The following is a 21851-nucleotide window of genomic DNA, read 5'->3' as shown; positions in this document are numbered from 1 at the left end:
AAAATATAAAGTTTCTTATAGTCCGAATATGGCAACCATTTAGTTGAACATTAATAAGATGTAAATACGGATAAGATTAGTATATTTTTAGATATTTCTTCATAAATAGGTTTATCTAGATACTCTCAATAGATGCTATTTTCCTCAGCGGCCCGGCAGCGTGTGGGCATCTCGGCGCCGGCGTCCTCCGCGGGCTCGCCAGGACCCCTTCCCAGAGTGGGTTCTCCATGCGCAGCGGCACTAAGTGTGCGCTCCTTCCTCGCCCGGCTTTATACATTATACATGCTCTGTGTCTAAGTGTGTGTGTGAAAATCGTTTGACATTCTTTGACCCTGATTATTCAGCACACTTGCGGGTCTGCCGGTGCGTGCGGGGCGCTCGGTCTGCGCAGGATGCTCGCCGCCAATTAGCCGCACACCCAATCCTCTGCGGATCGACCCCGTGCCGTCATTACATGAGCCTGTATGTGCTGGGTTGTGTGTGTGTGTGTGTGTTTGCAAGCATGCGAGGGCGATGAGGGATGTTGTGAGAACCTCGGTGTTGCAGTTGAAGTCAAGGTCAACTCTGTGCACACACACACACACACACACACACACACACAGTCCTGCAGATAGATCCTACTCCTCTCTCTTCCAGCGCAGCAGGAGGTCCTCAATCTGCCTCATTAGCATCCAGTCCCACTCACCTCCTCTCACTCCCTTTCTTCTCTGTCCCCCTGCGTTACTTCCTCCTCTCTCCCGCTCCCTCTCCGGCGCTCTCCCACCTTTCGCAGCTATTTCTTTCCCTTCAGACGAGCAGGTAGCACACTACCCATAAAGCCCGGCGCAGCGTGGCGGGACCCCTGCTGGTGTAACCCCTGTTGATCAATCAACACTACTGGAGAGAGATGAAAGAGTGCGAGAGAGAGGGAGAAGAGATGGAAGGATGGAGAGCTAAAGAGGAGATGGAGTGTACAAGGTGGAGGTGGGGGGGGGGGGGGCAGAAAACTAGCCGAACAATTTGTCAAAACTTCCCGACCAGGCACATACAGTCATAAAGCCAGCGTTTAAAACTCAGGGCGAAGCCAGGTAACGGAAATCAATACAGTCAAGTGCAGCATAAAGGGGAAACAAGTCCCAGTTTTATGTGGAGTTTACATTTTATGTAGTTTATATTTTATGTGGAGTTTACATTTTATGTAGAGTTTACATTTTATGTGGAGTTTACATTTTATGTAGTTTATATTTTATGTGGAGTTTACATTTTATGTAGTTTATATTTTATGTGGAGTTTACATTTTATGTGGAGTTTACATTTTATGTAGAGTTTACATTTTATGTGGAGTTTACATTTTATGTAGTTTATATTTTATGTGGAGTTGGTATTTTATGTAGAGTTGATATTCACATCTTGCTGCACAAAGGCAGCCCATCAGCAAACCAAGAAGTAGGTTATCACAGATTGTTCAGCAGTGATGTCACCGTGGGCAGACAAATTAGCGGCGCTTCTGAAGCGCACAGGAGACTGCTCAGCATCGTGGCTGCTGACTGAGCTCTGCAGCACCTACTGCGTGGAGAAGAGACATGACGTTGGAAATCATGGCTGTTTCCATTTAGGTAATGTACTGTATGAACAGACAGGCAGGCATACAGACCGGGGAGAGAGTTAGGGACCCATACATACATACATACATACATACATACATACATACATACATACATACATACAGCAATGCAATACATACAGACATACAGACATACATACATACATCCTTATAGCCATACATACATACATACATACATACATACATACATACATACATACATACATACATACATACAGCAATGCAATACATGCATACATATACATACATACAGCAATGCAATACATACATACATACATACATACATACATACATACAGCCATCCATCCATCCATCCATCCATCCATCCATCCATCCATCCATACATACATACATACATCGTTACAGCCATACATCCATACAGCCATCCATCCATACATACATCCTTACAGCCATACATACATACAGCCATCCATCCATCCATACATACATACATCCATACATACATACACACACACACACACATCCTTAAAGCCATACATACATACAGCCATCCATCCATACATACATACATGCATACATACAGCCAGCCATACAGCCAGCCATACAGCCAGCCATACAGCCAGCCATCCATCCATCCACCCATACACACACACATATATATATACATACATCCATACCTACAGCCATCCATACATCCATACCTACATACATCCTTACATCCATACCTACATCCATCCATCCACCCATCCATACATACATGCATACATACATATATACATACATCCTTACAGCCATACCTACAGCCAGCCATCCATCCATCCATCCATACACACACACATACATACATACATACATACACACATACATACATACATACATACATACATACATACACACACACACACACATACATACATACATACATACCTACATCCATCCATACCTACATACATCCTTACAGCCATACATACATACCTACATCCATCCATCCGTCCATCCATCCATCCATCCATCCATCCATCCATACATACATACAGCCATCCATCAATCCATACATACATCCTAAGGAGGATAAAAGGATGGGTGCTGTCGACGATGAGGTTGACGCAATCTAATGCGTGCTTGGTTCCAACATTGATGCCGAGTGTTAATGATTCAGCTCACCACAGGAGGCTGTCTTTGATGTCTCACTTTGAAGAATGAGTGCCCTCCTGTCTTTTCCTCTTCTTATCTTCTCTCATCACTCATTCATATTACCCTTCACATGACTCACTGAGAGGCCTCGCTCTCCTCCTTCCTTCCCTCCATCCGTTCCTCTCTCCTCCTTTAACTTGGGCTTAGATCATCCCTTCTCTCTTCTCAACATGTTTTCCCTCCCCGACGCCGCCCCATATTTCTTCTTTCCCTGTCTTTTTTCACGTCACCTCCTCCCCCCCCCCCCAAACGCCCATGCTGGAGGCCAGGATGTAGTAGTGCCAGGCAGTAGTGGGGGCGACAGAGGCGGTGCCCTACATACGCAGACACAAGAGTGGCGGGACGACGGAGCAGCACAACTTCTGCAGACGTGCCCGAGATGGTTGTGTTCCGTGTTGTTCTTTCGCTCATTCCCCCTTTTTGGCGTTCTTTGCGCACCGCGTCTCGTTTGGTTCTGTAAGCTCAACACTGCCCCCTGGTGCACACGTCGGCGCCGTGTTTTCGAAGCGTCAACGCATCGCGTACGCCCATAGATTAGTGTTGCTATGAGTGTGCGTTGCCTTCAGACACCCGGGGTGTTAACCAGCGCCCGGAGCTGATAAACACTTGCGAACAAACGTGTAACTCTTCAGCAAATACCCCTTCCGCCCTGTTTGTTTTCACGTCGCTCTGCTGGGGGTGACGCAACCCTCTGAAACAGGGGGGCGAGGCAGCGGCAGACAAACAAAATTCATTAAGAAATATTCATGGGGGGCGTCCGGGTGGCGTGGCGGTCCATTCCGTTGCCTACCAACATGGGGGGGGGGGTCGCAGGTTCGAATCCCCGTGTTACCCCCGGCTTGGTGGGGCGTCCCTACAGACACAGCCGGCCGTGTCTGCGGGTGGGAAGCCGGATGTGGGTATGTGTCCTGGTCGCTGCACTAGCGCCTCCTCTGGTCGGTCGGGGCTCCTGGAGGGGTGGCGTGATCCTCCCACGCGCTGCGTCCCCCTGGCGAGACTCCTCACTGTCAGGTGAAAAGAAGCAGCTGGCGACTCCACATGTACGAGAGGAGGCACGTGGTAGTCTGCAGCCCTCCCCGGATCGGCAGAGGGGGCGGAGCAGCGACCGGAAGAGTGGGGTAATTGGCCGGATACAATGGGGAGGAAAAAGGGGGAGGGGGTTTCCAAAAAGAAGAATATTAATATTCATATCGTGTTTATGTAAAGAGGAATAATTTGGGGGTTTAAATGGAAAGTAGTGTGTGCAGTTTCTACTGTTTCTATCAAATTGCACCCCCCCCTCCCCCAAGATCAGGGGGAGGGGTCCTCAGGGTAGATCCAAAATACGCAGGGGGGTCCAGGACCCCAAAAAGGTGGAGAACCACTGGTGTAGAGGAAGTTGGAGTTGAGCATTATAACGTCCCCCTTCCTCCAATCTGTGACGAGTTCCCTCTTGGTTTCCCACTTTTAATCTCCCGTTTCGACTGAACGGTGTAAAACAAACCAGTAATCCCCCTGATTATCCCGGTTCCCCCCAGTAATTACAGCGCCCGCCATTGTTAATCCCTCAGATCCGGATACAGCGCGTGCAGGTCTCGGTCCGCGGGCGCCGTGGAGGATCCGGACGCCGGCGTCCGCAGGGGCCCGGCAGCCACCGCAGCGGGGCGCCGGACGTTCGTCCCGGAGACCGGATGTTCGCCGTCGCGCGGTGACGTCATCGCCCGACCAGACGTCATCCGACCTCGACGCGAGCGCGTGGGGGCGGCTTGCAAGAACGTGCGGTCGGTCAGCAGCCAATCGGGACGCCGCGGAGTCAAACGTGAGGAGTCTAAGTGCGCCTCGTCGTACCGGAGGGGGCGGGTCGGCCCGTCACCCGTCACACGCTGATAATGTGCTAACGAACCCGCGGGATCGATCCCCCTTTAACTCCATTCTGTCCGCATGACGGTCATGAATCGATACACCGCGGCTAACTGCCATAATGACAGGCCGCGCGCGCGCGTGTGTGTGTGTGTGTGTGAGAGAGAGGGGGGGAGGGGGGGGAGTGAGAGGGAGAGAAAGAGACAGGTGTGCCGGGGGTATAGACAACCTACTTAATGAGTAGCACAGTTAATTAATGTCGTAAACTCAATAGCCGGGTGTTGTGTATCATGCACAATCACACGCACAAGCTGGGTTGCTTTATGACGTCACGGCCCGTATAGACAAACCTGCGGTAAACTGCACGTCTCGTCTGGTGGACCCCCCTCCCCCGTACTAGTGGAGGGATCTGCGATGGCGGCACCACATAGATGTGACACCACCCGGCTTTCCTGACGCTCCCCTGCGGATGCGGCTGCAGAACGTTGCGCCCTTCCGGTGTGTTGCGGCACACTTGCGCAGCTTCCTGTGCACGTCCGCCTCTTAAACGCAGCTCGTCTCCCTTGCTGTGGGCAGTCGGGTGATGTTTGCTTTTGCACAGCTTCCATCGGTTCAGTGATGGAGGGACGTTAGTCTGGCTAGAGAGTCTCAGTCTTTCCCTGGTAGTGGACTGCGCTGGTAGTGAACTGCGCTGGTAGTGGACTGCACTGGCAGTGGACCGCGCTGGCAGTGCAGGACTTCCTCCCTCTGCACAAACCAGTGACGTTTCCATTTTGCATGCACCATTTTGTCGACCAATTCCATGTGTCTTTCTGCCCTCATTTTATATATATATATATATTTATAATTTATTTATTATTATTATTAATTATTCATATTTATTTCTACATAGTTTATTTATTTATAATCAATGTATTATTTATTTGTCATTATTTATGTTGTTATTATTTATAATCTGTTATTAATTTTTTTATTGGTTATATATAATTTATTTTTATTATTTATATATAGCTTATCATTAATTTATTATTTCTTTTTATTTATTTATCCTTATTATAATTATTTATGTATTGTTGTTTATTATTTATAATTCATTTGTTATTTATATATATATATATATATATATATGTTTATTAACGTACTGTTTATTTATCACTTATATGTTGTCTAGATTGTTTACCTGACATCTTTCCACACTTGTGACATAATTTGCACCGTTTCCATATCGGTGCCATTAATTGGCATAGGTTTTTTTTTCAGATTCATATTTTTATTTGCACCCTGCTGTTTCATATTTTGCACTTGCACAGCTGTACCTTTATAGTTCATATTCTCACTCTCATCGTCATCATCTTCATCATCATGCTGATGGTGTGCTGTGTGTGTGTGAGCAGTCCGCTATGTAAGTCTTGTGTTGTGCTCTGCGTGTTGGCTCGGTGAGGGTGAAGTTCAGCTGAGCGGAAGTGAGTAGAGTGAAACGGTGACGGAGCCGCTGTGTTCAGGGCCTGGAGTGTCCACGTCACCGGTCACTTCCAGCACGTCACCGGTCACTTCCGGCACGTCACCGGTCACTTCCAGCACGTCACCGGTCACTTCCAGCACGTCACCGGTCACTTCCGTCACGTCACCGGTCACTTCCAGCACGTCACCGGTCACTTCCAGCACGTCACCGGTCACTTCCGGCACGTCACCGGTCACTTCCAGCACGTCACCGGTCACTTCCAGCACGTCACCGGTCACTTCCGGCACGTCACCGGTCACTTCCGGCACGTCACCGGTCACTTCCGGCACGTCACCGGTCACTTCCAGCACGTCACCGGTCACTTCCGGCACGTCACCGGTCACTTCCGTCACTCCACCGTTCACTTCCGTCACTCCACCGTTCACTTCCGTCACTCCACCGGTCACTTCCGGTACGTCACCGGTCACTTCCGGCACGTCACCGGTCACTTCCGTCACTCCACCGGTCACTTCCGTCACGTCACCGGTCACTTCTGTCACTCCACCGGTCACTTCCAGCACGTCACCGGTCACTTCCGACACTCCACCTGTCACTTCCGTCACGTCACCGGTCACTTCTGTCACTCCACCGGTCACTTCCAGCACGTCACCGGTCACTTCCGTCACTCCACCGGTCACTTCCGGCACGTCACCTGTCACTTCCGGCACGTCACCGGTCACTTCCGTCACTCCACCTGTCACTTCCGGCACGTCACCTGTCACTTCCGGCACGTCACCGGTCACTTCCGTCACGTCACCGGTCACTTCCGACACTCCACCGGTCACTTCCGGCACGTCACCGGTCACTTCCGTCACGTCACCGGTCACTTTCGTCACGTCACCGGTCACTTCCGTCACTCCACCTGTCACTTCCGTCACTCCACCAGTCACTTCCGTCACTCCACCTGTCACTTCCGGCACGTCACCGGTCACTTCCGTCACTCCACCGGTCACTTCCGTCACTCCACCGGTCACTTCCGTCACTCCACCTGTCACTTCCGTCACTCCACCTGTCACTTCCGGCACGTCACCGGTCACTTCCGTCACTCCACCGGTCACTTCCGTCACTCCACCGGTCACTTCCGTCACTCCACCTGTCACTTCCGTCACTCCACCGTTCACTTCCGTCACTCCACCGGTCACTTCCGGTACGTCACCGGTCACTTCCGGCACGTCACCGGTCACTTCCGTCACTCCACCGGTCACTTCCGTCACGTCACCGGTCACTTCTGTCACTCCACCGGTCACTTCCAGCACGTCACCGGTCACTTCCGACACTCCACCTGTCACTTCCGTCACGTCACCGGTCACTTCTGTCACTCCACCGGTCACTTCCAGCACGTCACCGGTCACTTCCGTCACTCCACCGGTCACTTCCGGCACGTCACCTGTCACTTCCGGCACGTCACCGGTCACTTCCGTCACTCCACCTGTCACTTCCGGCACGTCACCTGTCACTTCCGGCACGTCACCGGTCACTTCCGTCACGTCACCGGTCACTTCCGACACTCCACCGGTCACTTCCGGCACGTCACCGGTCACTTCCGTCACGTCACCGGTCACTTTCGTCACGTCACCGGTCACTTCCGTCACTCCACCTGTCACTTCCGTCACTCCACCAGTCACTTCCGTCACTCCACCTGTCACTTCCGGCACGTCACCGGTCACTTCCGTCACTCCACCGGTCACTTCCGTCACTCCACCGGTCACTTCCGTCACTCCACCTGTCACTTCCGTCACTCCACCGGTCACTTCCGTCACTCCACCGGTCACTTCCGTCACTCCACCGGTCACTTCCGACACTCCACCGGTCACTTCCGGCACGTCACCGGTCACTTCCGTCATTCCACCGGTCACTTCCGTCACGTCACCGGTCACTTCCAGCACGTCACCGGTCACTTCCGTCACTCCACCAGTCACTTCCGTCACTCCACCTGTCACTTCCGGCACGTCACCGGTCACTTCCGGCACGTCACCTGTCACTTCCGTCACTCCACCGGTCACTTCCGTCACTCCACCGGTCACTTCCGTCACTCCACCGGTTACTTCCGTCACTCCACCTGTCACTTCCGGCACGTCACCGGTCACTTCCGTCACTCCACCGGTCACTTCCGTCACTCCACCGGTCACTTCCGTCACTCCACCGGTCACTTCCGTCACTCCACCGGTCACTTCCGTCACTCCACCTGTCACTTCCGGCACGTCACCGGTCACTTCCGTCACGTCACCGGTCACTTCCGTCACTCCACCGGTCACTTCCGTCACTCCACCGGTCACTTCCGTCACTCCACCGGTCACTTCCGTCACTCCACCGGTCACTTCCGTCACGTCACCTGTCACTTCCGGCACGTCACCTGTCACTTCCGCACGTCACCTGTCACTTCCGGCACGTCACCTGTCACTTCCGGCACGTCACCTGCCACTTCCGCACGTCACCTGTCACTTCCGGCACGTCACCTGTCACTTCCGGCACGTCACCTGTCACTTCCGCACGTCACCTGTCACTTCCGCACGTCACCGGTCACTTCCGTCACGTCACCGGTCACTTCCGTCACGTCACCGGTCACTTCTGTGTACAAACCGTCACTCCAGCTCTCTGGCCTGCACGCTGTTGTCACTCCAGTCTTTCAGTGGATTAGATGTGAGGGAAAACATCTGTACAACGCAGACAGCAAACATCTGTATAACGCAGACAGCAAACATCTGTATAACGCAGACCACAAACTTCTGTGTAGCGCAGACCAAAAACATCTGTATAACGCAGACCACAAACTTCTGTGTAGCGCAGACCACAAACATCTGTATAACGCAGACCACAAACATCTGTATAACGCAGACCACAAACTTCTGTGTAGCGCAGACCAAAAACATCTGTATAACGCAAAACATCTGCATAGCGCAGACCGAAAGATGTGAACAGTGGAAGAGAACAAACCAGCTGTCCGCAAACAAAGCCCTCGTAAGCTGTCCCTTGCCCGCTCTTCGGCGACTTCCCTCCTCTTCCTCCCCCCTCCCTCCCTCCCCTCCTCCGCACCCCTGTCGTTTCCCCTAAAGACAAATGGTTTGTAGACAGGATGTACGTGCACACGCCCGCTCACGTGTGCACGCATGCAGCACTGGCACTAGCGTCCTTTTAATCTTACATGCTGTTTGATCCGCCGGGACCCCCGTGGTGACAGGGAGACAGCCCACGGGCCTCAACACACAAGCGCTGGCCCGCATTTAAGCCTTACTACAGCAGACAAGTGGTTTCACCCACTTCCCAGTTTTCCCGCTTTTCGCCCACTTTCCAAGTTTCTCTTCCCGCCGCGGCCGGAGGCGATCATTCTGCTCACCCCACAAAGCCCACTTCCAGGGAAACACCGCAGTGTGGCGACGGCTTCCTTACAACCAGATGACCGACACACACCGAGGGCGTTGACACGAGGGATGTGGCGGCTGGCCAGTAGAGGGCGCTGGGGCGTCGCCCCCTTCACGCATCAGGAATGACATAAAAGTGTTTTTCAGTCTGTCAGCAGCATTGAATATTGGTTACAAATGGTAATTGGGTGATTTCAGTCTGAATACATATATACTTCCTGTCTGAATACATATACTTCCTGTCTGAATACATATACTTCCTGTGTGAGAACATATACTTCCTGTGTGAGGGGCGCCGGCCAAACCATACCTTACGTAAGCCCTCAAACTTGCGGCGAGCAGGTGACCTGAGGCTGCTGTCTGATTGGTTTCTTGCGCCCCAGACCCGCCCACTTTTATTGGTAGTGAACTGGTATTGTTTCAATGGTTTTTGATCTAATGTGATCGGACAATTCTCGTGGCTGTCAATCATGTTCACACCCAGCACCACGCCTCGTCTCGACTGTCAATCATCCACCGTCTATGAACCCTGGTAAAACCTGTAGGCTACATTGTCCTTCTTAATAACTGTGACTGTGTGGACATTAAAGCAGTTGGCAGGGGGGGGCTGCGCCCAGCTAAATTGCCCCCCCCCCCCCCAAACATTTCTAGCACCAGCCGCCACTGGATGTCAGTGTAGCTAACGGGGCCGCTGGCTGGGCTTCATATCGGAAGTTACCACTGAACATCCAGATGTGTCTGGGCAACTGGGATTCAAACACACTATCTTTTTGTAACAGGTAAAATAAGTGAGAGGGTAAATCAGTGATGTGGAAACCGGTTATTTTCAGTGTGTGTGTTTGTGTGTGTGTGTGTGTGTGTGTGTGTGTGTGTGTGTGTGTGTGTGTGTGTGTGTGTCTTGATGATGCACACCAGCTTGCTTTGTTATTTGAAAATGAGCTGTGACGTTGACCTGTGAGCCTCCAGTATGAGTTAAAGGGACAGTCCGTGGTGTTTCACACCACCACCTCATTGTGGATTGTGTGTTTGTGTGTGTGTGTGTGTGTGTATGTGTGTGACTTTTTTTCCAATATTGAAAACGAGTAGGCAGGTTGTGTGGCTACATCAGGGTGTGTTAATAATCACAACTCGGCTTCAGATGTGCAACACAAGGGACGTGGGTATTGTGAAGTTATTAAACAGCCTGCGAGCCCTCTGATTCCTCCATCACACAACACCATCGCAGAGGCAGCGCTTTCAAAGCACCTTCTAATTACTAATGATGTGTGTGTGTGTGTGTGTGTGTGTGTGTGTGTGTGTGTGTGTGTGTGTGTGTGTGTGTGTGTATATAAGTAGCCGTGACTTGGACCCGTGACCCTCAAATGAAACTAAAGGTACAACCCAATTCAGTGTGCAGTATAGTGGCAACACAAGCCTTCTACTGACAGACACACACACACCTAAACAACACTGTGTGTGTGTGTGTGTGTGTGTGTGTGTATATATATATATATATATATATAAGTAGCCGTGACTTGGACCCGTGACCCTCAAATGAAACTAAAGGTACAACCCAATTCAGTGTGCAGTATAGTGGCAACACAAGCCTTCTACTGACAGACACACACACACACACCTAAACAACACTGTGTGTGTGTCCGTGTTTGAGAAATTGAGGCACCCTAAACCCTCAGAAGGTGCTGAAAGCAATGTTGCATCACCCGGTTTTGCAAACTGAATTTACCAAGTCTGGCCAGAACCACGGCAGAAGCGGGCCGGACAGCCGCTGTCAGCGTCAGCTGCGGAATGTACCTTTAATCCGCCCTCCGTTATTATTGTTTTACTGCTCCCTGTTTCTCCCTTCTTCTCTCTGCCCACCTCATCTTTTGTTCTCCTCTCTTCCAGGTATCCTGTACAAGGGCAACGGAGAGAACGTCTTTATTTCCCAGCAGCCCCCAGTCATCAGCAGCATTATGGGTAATGATCAGTCCCTTTGATCTATATTTGGTCTATATTTCTTTGGTCTGTATTTCTAAAGCAGTGTTGGAGCACAGCCACCACAGACAGAAGAAAAGAGTAGTACTACTGCCAGTACTAATACCATGACCACTTCAACTAATATGATACAATGATAATAATAATAATCATAATCATAATAATAATAGCAGCCGAAAGTAGTAGTAGTAGATAATAATAATAATCATAATTGCAATAATAATCATAACAACAACAGTATTAATGATAATAATGACAACAATAATAATAATTACTACTACCATGACCACTACAACTAATATGATACAATGATAATAATAATAATAATAATGGCAATAATAATGATAACAACAACAGTAATAATGATAATAATGACAACAATAATAATTACTACTACCATGACCACTACAACCAATATATATGATATGATGATACAGTGATAATCATGATAATAATAACAACAACATTAATAATAATACTAATAATTAATATTATTTTTATTATTATTGTTATTGTGGATTATTATTATGGATTATTGTAATATAACTATATGCATTAGTATAATTATAATGGATGACTTGATAATAATAATATTTATTATTAGTATTGTTATTATGGATTACTATAATTATATTCGTTATTATAATTATAATGGATGAATGGATAATAATAATAATAATTAATGGAATATAATTCAGCACAGTTTTCTTACAGAGAAATGGAGCGTGTGTCAACACTTTTGACTCGCAGTTAAAAACAATTTGGAAAATACACCCTCGAGCGTAAATACCGAGACAGGCACAACAAGTAAATTTGGACAAGTGTGAAAATGCATCAGCCAACCCTCTCCCTCGCTTGAGGAAGAGTTGGCTCTTCCTCAAGCGAGGGAGAGTTGGCTGATCGAAACGTTGCTAAATAAACAAGTTGTGGGAGCATATCAGTCTGCAGACGTCACTGCTTTGCTCTGGCCTTTATTCGCTGACATGACGGGCTTTCTCATGTTCTGTCCAAACGACCACCAGGTGTGGAAAATATTAAAGGTGCTTCACCTTAACAAAGCATCAGACGTTTGGCCCAACGGGGCAAACGTCATTAATGTAGTCTGAAACCACGAGTCAGGTCTCATTAAACTCCTTCCATACACTTTGATTGATTTGTGTACTTTTTATTTCCTGGTTGTTGTTTTTTGTGTGTGGATGGTTTGATGCTATTCGGCTGGAAGTGAGCGTTGGATGCCCACATGTACATATTTATGGTGGTAAGCTCGTCTTTGAGGTGCTGAGAAATTGGTGTTTTTGAGTTCCGTTTCGATTTCAGTTCACTTTTGGAAATAAATGTCGATTTGGATTTCATCAATTTCTACTGACTATGACCAATGAATAAAACTGCTGAAAAAAAGTATCAACCATGTAACTTACTACGACATCTAAAAGGTTCCAATACCGTCAAATTAGCACCTGTCTTTGCCTGTGTGTATGACCTTTATGAAATTAAACTTTTCCAGCATCAAAATAAATTGTTCATGGTTTCTGTTTGGAAATCATTTTCAATTATTTATTATATTTTATTACATATTTTTATTCATTTTATTATCATTTCTTTTTCTGTCCTGTCTTTCTCTTTGAAAAACGTTGATGAAATTGTTTATTACGAAAAATAAATAAATACATTGAAAATGCAGATTTAGTCAGCCGTTGGCGGGTTCAAGAGTTCACTGAGTCAGTTTGAGATGGAACAGAAACGAAACTCCCGTCCCAGTGATGGACTTTCAGTGGTGGAGTGACAGGTGTGTTTTTGGGGTTGCAGATTGCAGCTTTACCGACAGTGCTGATGCAGGCCTTCCTCTTCCTCGGTGGCTCCGCTCAGCGCTAATGTAAACATAACAGGTTGTGGCATCAAATGTCCTCATAAAGGGGGATAACGTTCTCTCTCTCTCTCTCTCTCTCTGTGTCTGTAAGGTAATGGCCGTCGTCGCAGTATCTCGTGTCCCAGCTGTAATGGACAGGCGGAGGGCAACAAGCTGTTGGCACCTTTGGCGCTAGCATGTGGCGCCGACGGCAGCATCTTCGTCGGAGACTTCAACTACATCAGGAGGATCTTCCCCTCTGGGAACGTCACCAGTGTCATGGAGCTGAGGTAGGACATGGATGGATGAAGAAATAACCATGCTGGAGGAAAGAAAACAAAGCTTGTAATATCCCAGGTGGCGAGGAGTTTAAGGCCTACCACGGCGTCCTTCTGTGAAGGTGAAGTTCAGGTTTGGGTGTGGTGAGGTGAAGGTCAGGGTAAGGGTCTGGGAGGCTGGTTGTTATGCAGATTAAAGTAGATGGGAATGGATGTTCTCGAGCAACGTGTTTGGGGAGCTGCAGGTGAGTTGTACAAGAAGGTCCTGTGGTACCCGACTGGTCTTGTGACCTCATTAGAATCGCTAAGCCTCTCTGAAACCTTTCCACCAGATTGTCTTTTTCCAGTCAAAACGAGGTTCAGGTTCGATCAGTTGGCAAGAATCGGTTGGCACATTACTAAAAGCTTTTAGAAGGTTTTAGTAATGTGAAGCCCCTCATGAAACTGGCTTCTAACTCATTCACCTGCAGACTGACCTGCAGTCCTGTGTTCAGCTGCTTCATCTGTGTAGATTCGGGGGCGGGGTGGGGGGTCGAGGGTCGTGATACCCACACAAACATTGGTGTGAGTGCATCTAAAAATGTAGGCTGCTGTAAGATGTTGAAGATTTTGCCTTTTTCATTAACACGATAATCCTCATGGGTAAGAAAGATGAGACACTTTATTGTCATTGTGCGCACACAACGAAATGTCGTTTGGTGCCTCTCAGGCCAGCGGCGCGAGACAAGGTAAATGATTAAAAACAAGGACAAGCAACGCGTCGTACAAATAAGCCAGGTAGCAAAAATAATGAGGTAGCAAAGATGTCGATGAGAAGAAAAGATAGTATTTATTTCTTTTTCGTATCGCCCAATATATGCACGAACCCGCAAATCAGGTGTAATCCCGTTGAAAGACACGTTTTGGAGGGAATTTGATGTTCCTGTATGAATAGCGCGACCTTGCTCCGAACACTACCGCGTCACCGTGGATCCCAAAAAAGCGTTTTTAATCATCGCGGTCCGTGTGCGGCGACGGCGCCGTTTTTTTTCCCGCTTCTCTGCTAAGGCGATGCCCCCTGGCAACCTACAAAAAGGCCCTTTGAGGGCCACCTACACCCACCCCCCCCCCCTTTTTTTCTCCCCAGTTGTACTTGGCCAATCGCCCCACTCTTCCGAGCCGTCCCGGTCTCTGGCTCCACCCCCTCTGCCGATCCGGGGAGGGCTGCAGACTACCACATGCCTCCTCCCATACATGTGGAGGCACCAGCCGCTTCTTTTCACCTGACAGTGAGGAGTTTCACCAGGGGGACGTAGCGTGTGGGAGGATCACGCTATTCCCCCCAGTCCCCCCCCCCTCCAAACAGGTGCCCCGACTGACCAGAGGAGGCGCTAGTGCAGCGATCAGGACACATACCCACATCCGGCTTCCCGCCCGCAGACATGGCCAACTGTGTCTGTAGGGACCAAGCCGGAGGTAACACGGGGACTCGAACCAGGATCCCCCTGTTGGTAGGCAACAGAATAGACCGCCACGCCACCTGGATGCCCCGGGGGCCACCTACATGAATTAAAAAAGAGCACCGTTTCCACCTGTCAAATCTCTAAGGTTCAGTCGTAAAGTCAGTATCACAATGCAATAGTTTACCTTAATTTACACGACATTAACACAGCTGTATGTAGTCTGTCCCTCATGAATGTGTCAGGAAACCTCTTCATGGGGATTTAAATTGTCCTTTTTTATCCCCCTTTTTATCCCCTTGTAGCTGCAGTGGATATAGGAGTAATTCATTGTCTTGCAAAACACAGAATTAGATTTCACCGTTGAAATCTAATCACATGAGCGAATGCAACCACAAGCCCAAAGGTGCCACCCCCCCAACATACATACACAGCTTCACTCCCAGTAGACAGTGTAGAACCAACTTTTTCATTTTAAATAACTGCACAAGGAAAGACGTATTTGTGCTTCAACGTAGGATTTTGTGTTCAAATGCCAAACAAATACGAGCGCAATGTAGGCCCCCAAGTTACTGGCTTGTCGGCCGCGCCTCTTCCTCACGTTGACTACACCGGACCTGGAAAATGATTTGGTGAATTTTTAATTTCACCGCCTCCTTCCTCCTTGGGGTCAGGGACCGGAGCTGGGGCAATCGGCTGCGGAGGAACACTTCGTCCCGGTCCTCGGCAGCGCGGTACTTTGCCTTCTGGCGCTCACCACCTCCCGTTCGAAGGACATCAGGTGAAAGTCACCTCTGTCACTCCTACGCCTCTTTGACGACGCAGAGGGGGGCATCTGAGGAGGGTCGGCCTCCTGTGTCTCCTAGCTCTGGCTGGTGGAGGGTTCCTCACTGAAGAGAATGAGGGTCACCTCGCCGTAGCTATTTACAGCCTCACTGGTGCCGGTGAGGAAGGCCTCCTGGAGCCCTGCAGGCGTATTGCCGCTGGTGGGGTGCGTTTCCATCAAGGGGTTGAGGAAGGCCATTACAGCAGCCGAGCGTCAGGGCCCGCTGCTGACTACACCTGCACCACTTCTTGTTTTTTCCTTCTCGTTTGCCCTCTCATCCATTGTAGAACACATAATAAAAAAGGAAATGACTGCTCACCTCTCTCCCTCTGTAAGTTATTACGGTCCATTACTATTATAGATCATTCTGAGCCTAATTGCCCACATTTAGGGGCGAACAGGGATACCGATTAAGTTGAACTTGAGGTGATTTTTATCCGAATGGTTTAATTTTCGCTGATTCGCTTATAAAATATAAGTCCTGCTCACAATCATTCACATAGTGCTCATGAGGAATTTTAGCTAGCATCGCTGACAACCTCTTAAATTTGCTATTCACTTGATTAAACCTCACCATTCATCCCGAAAATCTCGTCCCAAATTTTTAACGTTCCCGCAAATGGACTGGGATGCATCATACGGGACAGGGGCGCCATCAGCAGCCGCGATCCGTTTCTCCTCCACATCAGCTACGGGAACGAAAACGCTGATGTAGGAACTAAAGTTTAAGTAAACATTTCACAGCAAAAGGATATGAGAGGAACACATGTGCCCTCTCATTGGCCGTCACTCAACTGTCGCTGCTCATTTGCATAAAGTTGAACTTTGCTCGGGTTTTGTTTTGTCGCCAAGTGGCTGCGATTTTGTCCCCAGGCCAGTCGCCGCGTTGTGTCGCTCGGCGTAGCCCGGAGACCATTGGAAACGAATGACTTCCGTCACTGGTTGTCGCTGCCGGTGTGAGCGCGGGGTTCGTCTCCTCTATCATGTGGCGTTGTCTGTGTGGTTTCGGTCGAGGTAGGATTTCACAGAAACTCTATGCACAGTGATGCAAGAAAGACGTCCACCGTCACCTTTAACCTGCTCAAACAAATCAATCTTTTGATAAAGGTTTTTAAGTTTTGTGTCAGCTTGCTTTTCTGGGGTGTCGGTTAGCTAAAAACCCGAGCAAGACCAGCTAACCGTAGCTCTGTTGAACCGCTGCGAAAACATCTATTTTACAATGTCAGTGTTAAGCATCCAGTCAGGATATTATTTGAATAATACGTAACATTAGATACTTCATTGTCAGTGTGCTGTCAATACTAGACCTTCTTCCAATTAAAAACTTAAGACAATGATCCTGTATCATTTAGTTCACAACAAAGTAACACAACAGTTGTGCACACTGTGACACTACTTTTCCTTGTCAAACATGCAATTTGCATGAAAAGCTCAATTAAAATCTATTAATACTACCGCTACTACTTTTGGCTGCTCCCGTTAGGGGGCGCCACAGCGGATCATTGGTTTCCATCACTTCCTGTCCTCTGCATCTTCCTCAGTTACTCCAGCCACCTGCATGTCCTTCCTCACCACATCCATAAACCTCCTCTTTGGCCTTCCTCTTCTCCTCTTCCCTGGCAGCTCCATATTCAGCATCCTTCTCCCAGTATACCCAGCATCTCTCCTCCACACATGTCCACACCATCTCAATCTTGCCTCTCTTGCTTTGTCTCCAAACCATCCAGCCTGAGCGGTCCCTCTAATATACTCATTCCTTATCCTGTCCTCCAGCTCCGCCTCCTGTCTTGTCATCAGTGCCACTGTCTCCAAACCATACAACATAGCTGGTCTCACTACCATCTTATAAACCTTCCCTTTGACTTGCTGGTGCCCTTCTGTCGCAAATCACTCCTGACTTCTCCACCCACTCCACCCTGCCTGCACTCTCTTCTTCACCTCTCTTCTGCACTCACCTTTACTTTGAACAGTTGACCCCAAGTATTTAAACTCATATGCCTTCATCACCCCTGCTTGCATCCTCACCATTCTGCTGTCCTCCCTCTCGTTCACACATAGGTATTCCATCTTGCTCCTACTGACTTTCATTCCTCTTGTCTCCAGTGCATACCTCCACCTCTCCAGGCTCTCTCAACCTGCACCCTACTCTCTCTACAGATCACAATGTCATCCACAAACATCATAGTCCACGGAGACTCCTGCCTGATCTCATCCGCTCAAAAGCTCAATTAAAATATATTGGCGTTGTCTGTGGGGATATCGGAGTGGGACTCTTAAGATAAGAAGACAGGAAGGAATGGAGAGGAACCGCCAATCTATAATTAAGTTTGGATTGATAATGTGATGACAGAACACCCTATAAGGTTGAAGCCAACGGAAGTTCCTTGGCAGCTATGTTGGTATTCCTTTAAAAGTTCATTGTGTCTGGGGTTTCTGCCAGCTTGTCACTATAACAAGATGTTGTGCAGCACACGTTTGCAAGACTGCATTTTAAAAAAGGATGGAGTAAACCTACACACTCAATCAAAATCTAAACAAACAATAGAGCGGCTCAATTGCTTAACCGTTCACATTTCTGTGTCCACTACTACATTACTGATGGTGGGGAAACGAAGGTGGCGTAACAGTGGCTTCACAGATTTTACATCATGGTCAGTCCAGAGTTTATTATTGATCAGTGAGAGGAACAGGGAAACCTGACGCCATTTGCTACTGTTGTAATAATGTTTGTACTCGGCACTCTGGAGGAGTCTGAATAAAACATAAGTAAAACAGGAATTGTGACAGGAACTCGAAATTTACAAACGGTCTGCTTCTGTGCCACAATGTGTTCTGGTACACAGTGTGCCAATTATTGAACACAAACACACACACACACCAAAGCAACAGCTGTGTTGTGAATTGTTAGTCCCATGTCAGTTGAGTCGTTGAATTCTGCTAATTTTCACTCCACCTTCATCCACCATCTGCTGTGTGCAGGATGGATGGATGAACAGTTTGAGGGGATGTTTGTCTCTTAACAACTTAATGCTGTACATGTGATTTGTTACTAATGGCGTCTTTTAAACTCCAGTCTATCCAGAGGATGCCTGTCTGCTGTTTCTTGAAATTATCATTAACCTGTGTAGCAACCTTTTCTCCTTTCTCATGTCTGTCTTCAATTTGTTTTCTTCTCTCTGCTCGTATGTTTTACTTCTCTTGACACATGCTAACTCCTTTCCTCTTTTTTCCTATCTTCTCTTGTTTCCCACGCTTCTGCTGAAAGAAACAAAGATTTCAGACATAGGTAAGAGCAACTAACCCTCTTCTAACTGGCTGCTTGCTTTTTCTCCTGGTTTGTAAACCGGGACACTATCTAGCTATCTACCTAGCTAGCTAGCTAGCTAGGTAGATAGAGTTATTTGACAGTTATTTAAAGCTGCTGTAGGTGTTGGAGAGGTGAGCAATTTTGGCCCTCGTTAGTAAACATTTTCACACTTTTTAATGGGTAGAGCATAGGCAGAGGCAAAATAATTCCCTGAACACGTTAGCCAACGCTGGTTAGCAAGATTTGTTGTTTTGTTTTTCTTATCTTGAACAAGATACGAGTTTCTCCAAATATGTACGGTCAACTCACTATCTGGGACCGCGAGTGTTACTTGAAAAAGTTAACAATGGTCCAGTGGGACCAGATAGGCCGACCCCTACAAAATCACCCAATGGATGGACGATCAGCTCCATCTTGACAGTGAACTGCGTTTCCATGGGTGGGTGAGATTGCCTCAGTCCAATCCTTTCGTCTTATTGCGTTTAACCGTAGTTGTCTCAATTTGTTTGACTGGAAGTGGCAGCTGGTATGCGATAAAATTTCAAGTTGGAGCCATTACGCCTTCAATTTTGGCCCCCAACACCACACCAAGGTGACATTTTCGGTAGGTGATGTGGCCTACTACCAAAGAACTTTGCCACTTCTCGGAGGTGATTAAACGAAATACTCTGAGGTGCTTCGTGTTTGCCTCGAAATTGTGCTTTGTTTTGCCTCCAGCTAATGCCGTGATGGATCGTGATGCAGGCACCAAAAGGGTCTGTACAGTATTTAGCAGCCGTTTTTAAAGCTCCTCCGTACCTCTGAGAGTACAGTGTCCTTTAGCACGTGGCATCAGAAGTCGAAGCCGTTTTAGCCTTTTAGCAAATGACCGTCAAGCTCAAATGATTTTGTTTTAGTGGTTTTAGAGTACGGCGGCACGGTGGTGCAGTGGCTAGCGCGGTCGCCTCAGCAAGAAAGCCCTGGGTTCGAACCCCGGGGTAGTCCAACCGCGTCGGCCCTGTGATGGCCTGGTGGCCTGTCCAGGGTGTCTCCCCGCCTGCCGCCCAGTGGCTGCTGGGATAGGCCCCAGCATCCCCGCGACCCTGAGAGCAGGATAAGCGGTTTGGGTCCTGGATGGATTTTTAGAGTAGTGGCTGCATTTCCCCGAGGCATCCTGCAGAGCGGCGTTAGCGTTAAAACGGGCGCTCAGTGGACGCCATTTTCACTACTCGACACTTTGGACTTTTTCCGTTTTTTCAGAAGAATTCAGCGTTCATCATTTAGGAGCCACACAAGACATTGTGTCAGACTGACATCTGGGTGCTTTTTAGGAACATCAGTAGAAACAAGTTCAGTTTTTCAGATGGAAACTTGACATGACGTTTTGTTATGGAGCTGGACAGAATGTTCTCCCTGTGTTCAGACCACTTCCTCCCTGTGTTCAGTCCACTTCCTCCCTGTGTTCAGTCCACTTCCTCCCTGTGTTCAGACCACGTCCTCCCTGTGTTCAGACCACTTCTTCCATGTGTTCAGTTTTCCTCCCTGTGTTCAGTTCACTTCCTCCCTGTGTTCAGACCACTTCCTCCCCGTGTTCAGTCCACTTACTCCCTGTGTTCATTCCACTTCTTCCCCGTGTTCAGACCACTTCTTCCCCGTGTTCAGACCACTTCCTCCCTGTGTTCAGACCACTTCCTCCCTGTGTTCAGTCCACTTCCTCCCTGTGTTCAGACCACTTACTCCCTGTATTCAGACCACTTCCTCCCTGTGTTCAGACCACTTCCTCCCTGTGTTCAGACCACTTCCTCCCTGTGTTCAGTCCACTTCCTCCCTGTGTTCAGACCACTTCCTCCCTGTGTTCAGACCACTTCTTCCCTGTATTCAGACCACTTACTCCCTGTATTCAAACCACTTCCTCCCTGTGTTCAGACCACTTCCTCCCTGTGTTCAGACCACTTCCTCCCTGTGTTCAGACCACTTCCTCCCTGTGTTTAGACCACTTCCTCCCTGTGTTCAGACCACTTCCTCCCTGTGTTCATTCCACTTCTTCCCCGTGTTCAGACCACTTCCTCCCTGTGTTCAGACCACTTCCTCCCTGTGTTCAGACCACTTCCTCCCTGTGTTCAGGCCACTTCCTCCCTGTGTTCAGGCCACTTCCTCCCTGTGTTCAGACCACTTCCTCCCTGTGTTCAGACCACTTCCTCCCTGTGTTCAGTCCACTTCCTCCCTGTGTTCAGTCCACTTCCTCCCTGTGTTCAGACCACGTCCTCCCTGTGTTCAGACCACTTCTTCCATGTGTTCAGTTTTCCTCCCTGTGTTCAGTTCACTTCCTCCCTGTGTTCAGACCACTTCCTCCCTGTGTTCAGACCACTTCCTCCCTGTGTTCAGTCCACTTCCTCCCTGTGTTCAGTCCACTTCCTCCCTGTGTTCAGACCACTTCCTCCCTGTGTTCAGACCACTTCCTCCCTGTGTTCAGACCACTTCCTCCCTGTGTTCAGACCACTTCCTCCCTGTGTTCAGACCACTTCCTCCATGTGTTCAGACCACTTCCTCCCTGTGTTCAGACCACTTCCTCCCCGTGTTCAGACCACTTCCTCCCCGTGTTCAGTCCACTTACTCCCTGTGTTCATTCCACTTCTTCCCCGTGTTCAGACCACTTCTTCCCCGTGTTCAGACCACTTCCTCCCTGTGTTCAGACCACTTCCTCCCTGTGTTCAGTCCACTTCCTCCCTGTGTTCAGACCACTTA

The 21851-nt window shown here is 48.7% G+C and overlaps 1 protein-coding gene across 1 annotated transcript in view; it reads left to right on the top strand.

Moving 5' to 3' along the window:
- The window catches only part of LOC130113077 (teneurin-3-like), a 380798-nt gene that overhangs the window by 284244 nt on the left and 74703 nt on the right, over positions 1 to 21851 (top strand). The window contains exons 24-26 of the mRNA XM_056280588.1: positions 6134 to 8483; positions 11342 to 11413; positions 13390 to 13567. Of these exons, the coding sequence (XP_056136563.1) occupies positions 6134 to 8483; positions 11342 to 11413; positions 13390 to 13567 (2600 nt within the window). The remainder of the gene's footprint in view (positions 1 to 6133; positions 8484 to 11341; positions 11414 to 13389; positions 13568 to 21851) is intronic.

Source organism: Lampris incognitus, chromosome 5, assembly GCF_029633865.1.
Source record: "Lampris incognitus isolate fLamInc1 chromosome 5, fLamInc1.hap2, whole genome shotgun sequence".
Classification (NCBI taxonomy): Eukaryota; Metazoa; Chordata; class Actinopteri; order Lampriformes; family Lampridae; genus Lampris; species Lampris incognitus.
This window is presented reverse-complemented; position numbering and strand designations above follow the sequence as displayed.